At 44.8% G+C, this 10349-nt stretch overlaps 1 protein-coding gene across 2 annotated transcripts in view; it reads left to right on the top strand.

Moving 5' to 3' along the window:
- The first annotated feature begins 6658 nt into the window (after positions 1–6658).
- Positions 6659–10349, top strand: part of GRIP1 (glutamate receptor interacting protein 1) — a 723532-nt gene continuing 719841 nt past the window's right edge. Inside the window, exon 1 of one of the 2 annotated variants that reach the window (XM_037987743.2) lies at positions 6659–6947. In XM_037987743.2, the coding sequence (XP_037843671.2) occupies positions 6890–6947 (58 nt within the window). In that variant the 5' untranslated portion in view covers positions 6659–6889. The remainder of the gene's footprint in view (positions 6948–10349) is intronic. The other variant, XM_037987719.2, reaches the window with a different exon arrangement.

The raw sequence follows: 10349 nt of genomic DNA, 5'->3' as shown, positions 1-10349 counted from the left end.
CAAGGACATGGTAGTGCAGGGGGTAGGGGAAACGGGTGAAATCAAGATGCAAAGAAGAGGTAGAATAAGTTTGTTGTGTAGAAATAAAAGTTTGTTGGGGAGAAATGCAAGTGAGTAGTACAATGTCGGGTGGAAAGACAAACTTTAGAGTCCAACACCCTGGACTCAGATTCTGGCTCCAGCACATATTAGTTGTAAGGCAATTTCTCTTAGCCTCAGGCACTCAACTTATTTTAGTCCTAATGAGCAAAGGTATAAAGTGTAGAAACACATGATATGTTTAGGGAATGGAAGTAATACTGGGTAGAGTACTTAAGGGGATATTAGGGACAGTTCAAGGAAGGAAGGAAGGACATGTGTGTGCTCGTCCACAATAATTGTGGCAGAAGACAGAATAGGTATGAGGAATTCTTGGAAGACTTGAAGACAGCAGAAAATGGATGGTCATTTTACCTAAAGGAAAACAAGTACAACAACAATAAGATTGACTGCAGTGCACTTTGGAGTAAGAATAGACTGAAGAAGTGAACCTGGAGGAGGCCGTCGGGATTGTCCAAGAAAGATAAGGTCAATAATCAGGGCAATGCCTGGAAAAGAAGGAGAGATATTCCAAAATTATTTCAAAGGTAGATTTGAAAGAATTTGATAGCCAACTGGGGATGTGGGACTGAGTCAAAATGTTCCTCAGGTTTTTGCCCCAGGGACCTGCAATGATGACAATTCCTTTGCAGAGAGAAACTGCAGTTAGTTTAGGTGTGAATCAAGAGTTGAAAACTTGGATGTCAGGGGTATAGTTGACTTCCTGAAAAGTTTGAATGCAAAGGCAAAGAGACAGTGGAGAGTTTGAGTGTCAGTAATCCTAAGGTTCAATTAGGAATGTGAATTTCTTTAGGATTAATCCTTTTCTTTCTTTAGCAGAACCCAAAGTTAATTGTATATTATGGAGTCTTCCTCTCATGCTTATCAGAAACCTTCACTTTTTTTTTTCTGGATTAAGTATTTCTTTGAGAACTTAATGAAAGCTATGAACTTCTTTTATCCCCAAATTTGTGTGTGTGTGTGTGTGTGTGTGTGTGTGTTCGTATTGGGGGGATCATAAAAAGACACAGAAAATTTTGCATACAATTTTAGGGAGTTCTTGTATTTTTAGAAGCTCATGAATCCCAATAATCTACTCTGCATAACTTTTTTAAAACAATGTGTTAATTTTTTTCTATCTATAATTAGCTGCACATCAGGTGCTGTGCTAAGTACCCCACTTATATTAGCTCATTTAATCCTTCCCACAGCATTTCCATGTAGGTATTGCATTTCGAACATGGGTGACATGGAGTTAGACTTGCCCAGGGTCACAGAGCTAGTGTGTGGTATAACCAAGATTTGAACTTAGGTCTCCATATTATGGTTATCCAAAGAAACAGAACCCATAGGTTGCATATAAATATGGAAAGGAATTTATTATAAGGAATTGGCCCACATGATTAGGGAGGCTGACAAGCCTCAAGCTCTGCAGGGTGAGTGGGCAAGCTAAAGACCCAGGAGAGCTGATACTGCATTTCCAGTCTGAGCCCAAAGGACTGAGAACCAAGAGTGCCAATGGAGTAGCTCCAGTCCAAAGGCAACAGGTGTGAGATCCGGGAAAAATCGATGTGTCAGTTCATGTCTGAATGCATGATAAAGCATATGACCCTATCAGGCAGGAGGAATCCTCTTTTACTTGGAGGAGGGTCAATCCTTTTTTTCTACTTAGGCCTTCAACTGATTGGATGAGGCCCACTGCCCATCCAACATTGGGTAGAGCCATCTATTTTACTCCGCCTACTGATGTGACTGATACGTTTACCCCAAACACCCACACAGACCCACGAAAAATAATGTTTGACCAAATCCGTGGGTGTCTGCTGGATCAGTGAAGTTGACACATGAAATTAACCATCACAATCTCTCTGGCCCCAGTTGCAGTGCCCTATATTGTCATTTTTAAAAATATACTCTAATATTTTTCCTAGGTGAACTTCCTGTTTGCTTTCAAACACACCTTACTTAAATTATCCATGTTAGAGCTGCTGCTTTTCCCATGTTTCATCTCTCTCCCATTACGTTCTCCTAACTGAAGATTTTAAAGTAAAAACAACTTGAATTCATTCTTTGTTTTATCCTCTCTGTATTTTTTCCCCAAGATGATAAACTATCCAAGGAAGTTTCTTTCATTTTGAATGTTGAAAGAGGATTTGTCAGGTAAAAGTGAATCCACAGATACCCACTAGGAGTGCATATCAGGTGTTAAAAGAGTTTTCAAATTCACTGTATGCAATGGAAAATAAGTGCTGTTTTTTGGTAGCACTATTGAAAATTTCAGGTGCCTGCTTAGTATGCAGTGTGTGTGTTCATAAAAAGTCAATGCACGATTTAAAAAAATATATTGTGGATGTTTTTAGGCCGTGGAGCAAATCCAAAATAACAGCTGGGATTTTACTTCTCCTGGGGGACTCCTCAAACTCATGAAATTCAGTCCCAAGAAGTCATAACACTCTGTTAGTATGAAAGCCCTGTGAGCAGGAGATTGGAAGCTCAGTTGTCAGAGTACAAAGGAAATGAAAGGAAAGTTGCTCTTTCTCTCCATCACACACATTTTCAGCTCTTCAATAGACTGAACGTATCCATGCAAGCTTGAAAAAGATGATCAAACAATAAAATTAAAGCTTTTAGTTTACAGGGTTTTTCTTTTCTTTTCTTTTCTTTCCTACCAGGTGAGGGAGGTATTAGGAGTAAGAGATTATGTCTTCTTGCCCCTTTATTTTGAAAATTTTACATTGAAAAGGAGATCAAGTGAGGCCACATTTAAGAGTAGGTCTCTTGGCCTATACAATCAACTATGCACACTAGTTAAGGTAAAAGAAATTAAACTAAATTTTGAATTCTATAAACCCAGGCTGCAAAACCTTTCGAGCTACACAAATAACTAGGAAGAATTTATGTTCAAATAAGGACCACAAATTCTTAATATAAGTGAGATGATGTCTATAAACAGTGGCTGTAGTTGTAGCTTCAGTCTTTAAAGGACATTGATTTTCAAATTTAGTAAAGGAGAAAAATAATATATCTTATGTCCTACTGGCTGGTAGATATCTTCCTCATAAAGCTCCAAATAGTGCTATAATTTCCTTGGAATAGATTTTTATAAATGGTGCTTTGAACATAAGATGATTTTAGACAATGAAACCAAGTATTTCAGACTAAGTTCTTTTTTCTTTTTTTATTATACTTTTAAGTTCTGGGGTACATGTGCAGAATGTGCAGTTTTGTCACATAGGTATACATGTGGCATGGTGGTTTGCTGCACCCATCAACCCATCACCTACATTAGGTATTTCTCCTATATCCGTCCCCTAGGCCCCCATCCCCAACAGGCCCCGGTGTGTGGTGCTCCCCTCATGTCCATGTGTTCTCATTGCTCAACTCCCACTTACGAGTGAGAACATGAGGTGCTTGGTTTTCTGTTCTTGTGATAGTTTGCTGAGAATGATGGTTTCCAGCTTCATCCATCTCCCTGCAAAGGACATGAACTCATCCTTTTTTATGACTGCATAGTATTCCATGGGGTATATGTGCCACATTTCCTTTATCCAGTCTATTATTGATGGACATTTGAGTTGGTTCCAAGTCCTTTCTATTGTGAATAGTCCCGTAATAAACATACGTGTGCATGTGTAGAATGAGTTATAATCCTTTGGGTACATACCCAGTAATGGGATTACTGGGTCAAATGGCATTTTTAGTTCAGTGATTTCATTCTTTTTTCTGGTCTGATATTCTAAAGTGATCTCAACAGTATCATGAAAAGGATTCATTAAGGGGCTATTTCCCTGTGGTGATGTGCTATGTGTAGCTCAAGCGAGGTTAAATACCACCATCATCCACTAACAAAGATTGCTTACTGGCCCTGGCTCTGGGGATGCAGAGGAGTAAGCCATGGTTCCCCTTGAGAGAGCTCAGGGCCTAGTTGATAACTTAGGCATACGTACAATGATGATACAAGACACTGGATGTTGGTGAACAAGTGTTTAGACAATAAGTATTTTGTGGTGGGAAGGATATGAATCTATCCTTAAGAGGTTCTTTAACTAATCTCACTTGTATAATCCACATAATAGTATCTGACTCTTACACACAGAAGAATGCATAAACTTGATCTTCCCTATTAAACTATAATTTTTTTTTTTTTTTTTTAAGACAGGGTCCAGCTTTGTTGCCCAGGCTGGAATGCAGTAGTACAATCACAGCTCACCGGGCCCAAGTGATCCTCCCACCTCAGCCTCTCGAGTAGCTGGGATCACAGATGTGCATCACCATGCCTGGCTAATTAATTATTATTTTTTCTTTTTCTTTTGGTAGAGATAGGATCTCACTATGTTGTTCACGCTGATCTCAAACTCCTGGATTTCAGTGATTGTCCTGCCTTGGCCCCCCAAAGTGTTGGGATTACAGGCATGAGCCACCACACTGGGCCTAATTTTCTTTTTGATCCTTAGCTTTTAGCCCAGAGTCTATCACATCGTAGGAATTTTGCCTATGTGACTTAAAATACTATTAACAGGTGTAAGCTGGAACTTCCTCTCCACTATAATCCATCACTCATCTTGGCAGGACAAGTGCTGATTGCACTGTAACTGTATGAGTATGATTTGGTCCACACAAGGCGTTTATTGCGTGGCTTTTCCAGAATGATGCTTGTTAGACCCACTACGGACATATAAATGTTATATAAGCTGCTGTAAAATGTTGTGGTCATTTCTTTGTTGTCAAAACCTAGGTCTTTGCTTGTATACATACATCAAATGTCTTGGTTATGGCCTGATTGGCCTTGTCCCTTGGGGGAATCAATGGCAAATGCCTTTCTCTACATAAAATTGGCAGGACTAGACCTTGAAACGAGGTTAGGAGCAGACTAAAGTACCCAAGGAGTCTTGTTCATTTTAGGATGAAGGGTGGGCCATTTAAAGGCGACAGGTGTGATGTTCATATTGATTTTCTGGATTTTACTTTTCAAAGAGTCTGGAAAGAAGATTTGAACAGCTCAGACGGGATTTCTACTGATAACCCCCTGGGATGGTTTGACTCTGCCCTTCATTTAGCCCTTCAGTTCCTCTATCCTTGAAGCTTCTGGACCCGAGTCTCTCCATTGCTTAGGAGAGATAGCCATTTGCTTTGGCAGCTGGGCAGTTCTGTAATGACAGACAGCCACCCAGGCCAGCGACAGCAGCAGAGGCAAACGTCCTCACCCGATAAGACTGCTTATGCAGTGGCAGAGGAAAAGAAGATTCTTTCAGCCTTTTCTAGTTAATGCATTTCTCTGGCAGTATTACTATGTTTCCAAGAGAAGAGGGAGAGAAGGCCAGTGTGAGCCAATGTCCTCAATTCGGGAGAGCAAACTGCAGTTCCTTCAGAGGCCAAAATAAACTGCAGGACACCGAGTCATTCATAGCAGTGCAGTGGTTGGGCCCCAACAACCACAAACCAGTAGTTACAGCCCCAGGGGCCCTAAATTCTTCGGTCCACATCAGATACTCCGGAGGGAGAGACAGGTATTTTCTAGCCAGCCCCCAGGCTTGAGGCAGAGGCAGATGTCATACTCCACAGGACAGTCACCGAGTGACACCTGGAACACTGTTAGGAACCCCTCCTAGCATTACCGTTTTGAAAGCACAAGCAAGAGCCCCATGTCTGGGCAGAATCTTCCAGGCTGTATCACAAAGCTGGCTCCCTCCCACCTGACTCATTTTTCCACCGATTTTCTATGAACCTATGACAAGGGGAAGAAACTAATCATAAAACCTGATCATAAAACCCTTCCTATGCTTGAAGACAGCGATTACATATTCACTCAGCCAAGGTCTCCCTGCATTTAAAACAAAAGAGAGTCTCCATTCACGCTCTTCCCACCCTGCCAGGAAACGTATTCCTGGGACCAGCGCTGACCATCCCAAAAGTTGCCATTTCCCTCAGTTGAGGGCGAAGTTAGCAAATCCGTAGCTGCAAGTCTCAACTTGGGGGAGGGGGCGACAGCCAGGGCGTAGGGAGAGCGGCGCGGAGGAGGGACTAGAGGGAAGGACACTGCCCCTTATTCCATCGAGGTCGTCGCCTGAGCCAAAGGAGCCGCCAGTTTGGGCTCTGGGAGGAAGGCGGGGAGGGAGTGGCGGCCGCGGTGGAGCGGCGTGGGCTCCGCAACAGCGGCTCGGTGCCAGGCTCGGTACCTGGCAGGCCGGGCGCGCCTCGCAGGCCGCCCGGGGCGCGGAGGGTGTGAGCGCGCGCGCCCCCTCCGTGCCCGCTCAGCCTCGCGCGCGTCTCGGGGGAGGCTCCGCCGAGAGGCGCCCAGGGAGCCCGCAACCTCAGTCTTGCTGCCGGAGGAGCTTTGTGCGGCTGCGGCTCCGAGTCCCACCTGCTGGCGGCGGAGAGACAAGGAAGGGGAAGAAGGAGGAGGAGGGGAAAGAGGCGGCGGCGCCAGCCCACTCCTCTCGCCGGCGCCCACTCCCGGGGACTCCGCAGTCCCCAGCTCTCGGCCTGCACCGGCCCTCCGCCCCCGGCCCGGCCCAACCTCCCGGCCACACAGCGGCATCCGCCGCTGCAGCCCCCAGCCCTGCCCGGCGGGGCCCGGCCCGGCCCGGCCCCCGCCGCCGCCGCCGCCGCCCGGAGCCGCCGGCGAGTTTGAGGGGAGCGCTGGGCGCACGGCGCCGCCTCGATGTGCCCGGGAGCCGCCTCGGCGCCCCAGCTCCGCTGAACAGCCCCGGCGCGGCTACCCGAGAGGACGAGCGAGGAGGCGCGGCGAGCCCCGGAGAAAGGGAGCCAGCGAGAGAGAGCGAGCCCAAGAGCGAGCGCAGGGAGCGACACCATGCCCGGCTGGAAGAAGAATATCCCCATCTGCTTGCAGGCGGAGGAGCAGGAGAGAGGTGAGCTAGGCGGCGGGGCCGGGGAGGGAGGGAAGGGGTCCGGGCCGGGGCCGCCCGGTGCCTCCCTCTCCCCGGCTCCCTCCCGACCCGTCCACCCGCCAACGGGGGAGGGGCGCCGCTCCTTCAGGGCCCGCGGGCGAATCCAGGTGGCGTCTTGCGAACTCTGATTCTTTTTTGTTGTTGTTGTTGTTGTTTTTTTGGTGGGGGGGTGAGTTGGGGCGGGCTGGAGGGGCAGGGGGAGAGGGGTGGTGCTGCAGCAGGGAACTTTTCGCTTGGGGAAAGATTTTTTCTGGCGAGGATGTAGGGGAAACTCCAGCTTCTGCAGGGCCCGCTCGCACGTGGAGCTCCGAGCCGCCGTCTGTGGGGTGGGTGCTTGGGGGTGATGGTGGACAGGGAGGGGGGTTCCTGCAGTGCTTTAAGTGACTTTTCAAACTTTCCTCCACCTCCTGCGGCCACCCTCGCGCTGTCCCCGACTCTGGCTGGGCTGCGACGGCATTGCCAACCCAAAGTTGCTGGAGATTCATAAAGAAGGAGGACGAGGAGAAGGAAAAGCGTGGGGGAGGCAAGGGGGGCGCTGCCGCAGGTCTGTGGAGGGGGAGAGAAGAGGGAAAAGGTTGTCTCCTCGCTCAGGGTCTGGGGCTGGGAGTAACTGCTTGGAGATGAGTTATGCCCCAGCGCAGTCCCCTCTGTCAGTTTAATACCGCAGGACTGCGGGCTTTTCGTAATTACTGTCTATTTTCTTTGCAAAAGGCGGCTCTCTGTGCCTGGTGCCTTGCAGACCTTTTGTGCTTCAGCTTGACAAGTGTGCTGTACACTTTGCTTTTAAGTGACTTGCGGAGAGGAAAGTTGAAGGGCCTTTTGCACCTTAAAGGTTTGGTTCTGTTGAGGTCATTTCATGGTGTTTGGATTGTGCAGAGGTTGGCCAGGGAGTTCAGCTTGGTAACCTGGATATGATGTACTGAGTGCACCAGAATTTCCCATACAGGCCCCATGGGGCTAGAGGGGTGTGTGCACGGTGGCTCTGCTAGCATCCAGAGGAACGCTGGCTGGCAAGGTCCACCAGGGTTTATCCCTTTGCTGCTTCTACCCTGTCCTGTCCTGGCTTCGAGGAAGGTGCTTTAGAATTGGATAGGTTTCAGGATGCAGGGGCTGCATGGGCTGTGGCAAACAGCCAGTGCTGAGGTTAAGTGGCGCAGCGTGGGTAGGTGGGCAGCGTGGGTAGGTGGGCGAGGAAAGCAGGAGGAGGCCAGTCTGGTGTGTGGAGAAGGCAGAGTTGTCAAGGGGGTTTAATCCAGCAGTTGGGTGAGCTAGTATAGACGGTGGCTTGGTTATTGGGCATACTAAAAGTTTCAAGCGTTGAATAACACTTACTACTGAAGAACCAATGTACAATTTCCAGTTTTTCTCTAGGTGGCACAACCTGTCTTTGGTTTGTATCCTGTTTAATGACTCAGGGAATTCATCCCTTTTGAAGCACTTCCTTATTAGATATGTGCATTCATTTTCCAGCACACTTTCTGGCAGGTGACCTTACGTTTACCCATTCAAAAGGCACCCCTGCTTTGGGAATGCTTCTGCTTCTCCCTTTAGTAAATCATATCTTTAAACTTGCAAATAACAGTACCAATAATTTATAACCAGGTAAAAGCACTACATGAAAGCATTCTGTCAAGCATGGAGTGACTGTCTGTCCTATCAACTAAATGTCACAATGTACTTGGCATTAAATGTATCAGTTTGCTTAAAAAAATCACCATGCTTCCGACAAGTTTTATCAGAATGCCGAAGTGGGTAGATTTTCGGATTGTGACAAAATGTACTTGTATGTCTTTTGGAAATATATGGTAACATTGAAAGATGATTGTCTAATCTGCTTGGTGGAGATAAGACTGAAATTCCTCCAGAGCATAAAAATCTGAGTAAGAAATTTAGTGTTCTGCCTTATCTCCCCCAATAGGAGAAAACAGGAAATGTTTCTTACTTTTTGCTTTTTTTCACTTTAAAGGTTTCTTCTTTCTCACTTTAGTTATGAGATGCTTTTCTAAATAATTAGTATTTATTTTTGTTTGTTTGGTTGTAGCATTTCTTTTTGAAGTCCTGCTTCTTTTGGAATGGACAAATATATGGTTTTGTTTCTTTCACAATTTCCTGTCCAACTGGTGTTTTTGTTTCAATTGTGTGTGTGTGTGTGTGTATATATATATAACATATATACATATGTTAAATATATATTTAAATAAACTGAGCTGCCTATGTGACTTTTAATGCATATATCAGAGGACATTGTTTGAGCTTGGCTTATCCTTTTGGATGAATTTCAGTGTAAAGAGATGAGGGATGTTTTCTATTTGTATTTCAGGTCAGATTGTGTTAAGCTTTTCCCTTGACCCTTGAAATTCTAAGTGATTCAAATAACGTTGAATTGGATTCTTCTAAATATACACAAAAAGATTAAACTGTCAGGTTGGTCAGGAAGATAATGAACATGGAACAAATACATTTTAAATTTTGTCTTGGGTTAACATTAACCAAAAGGTCAATTTCTAATATCTTACTATTAAATTCTAAGGTTGGTTGTGCTCATCTAAACCACTGCTCTTTCCACATTCCCCACAACCCCAATCTACATGTAAACATTCTAAAACCCATTATGGAGACTACTCTAGCGTAACATTTTTTTCATGTAGATTTTATTTAGTAAAATCTCTTCTTGAGGTGTAATGCAAATTAATACAAGATGCTAGCTTCTTTGAGGACCACATATTTGAAGGAGTATGTATCTTAACCTTATTCCCAAAAAAGAAAAAAAAAACCAATCTCAATTCACGTACAAAAAGAGGCTTGGCTGTTCTATATAATTTCATGCCATATCTACATACACCATTCATAACTTGGGTTCATCTTGAAGGCCTGTGTCAAAATGATATTAAGTAAGTTATTGCTATGGCATGCAATGCTGAGCAGAGAAACTGTAACATATGGCTTGTTGCAGTAAATGCAGTCACTTCGAAAATGACATGTTAAGACTTACTCATGTACGCTGACATACTATTAAAATTCAGAACACATTTCTCCATCCTCCCCACTACCCCTGATTTTCTGCATGATCTGCTAAACCCAATCCATTTAGAAGCCACTTATTACACTTTGGGGTAAATGTTTTAGGAGAAGAGAAATGTTTCTGAAAACTGTCCTGTTTAATATCTCTTCCAATCAAATTAAATTAAGTAACATATTCGTCGTTTTACATCTGCTTATTAGCTGATCATGTGTAATAGGAATGTGGTTGTTGAGAAAATTCTTAGTATAAAGAGATAAATGCTTCTGTAATTAAGGATGCTTTTCTTTTGCCTGTACCATACCTTTCTTACTTGTGTGGCTTTGATTAGTAAACGTTTATTG

This window comes from Chlorocebus sabaeus, chromosome 11 (assembly GCF_047675955.1).
Source record: "Chlorocebus sabaeus isolate Y175 chromosome 11, mChlSab1.0.hap1, whole genome shotgun sequence".
Lineage (NCBI taxonomy): Eukaryota > Metazoa > Chordata > Mammalia > Primates > Cercopithecidae > Chlorocebus > Chlorocebus sabaeus.
The sequence above is the reverse complement of the archived record's forward strand: the minus strand, read 5'-3'. Positions and strand labels throughout refer to the sequence as shown.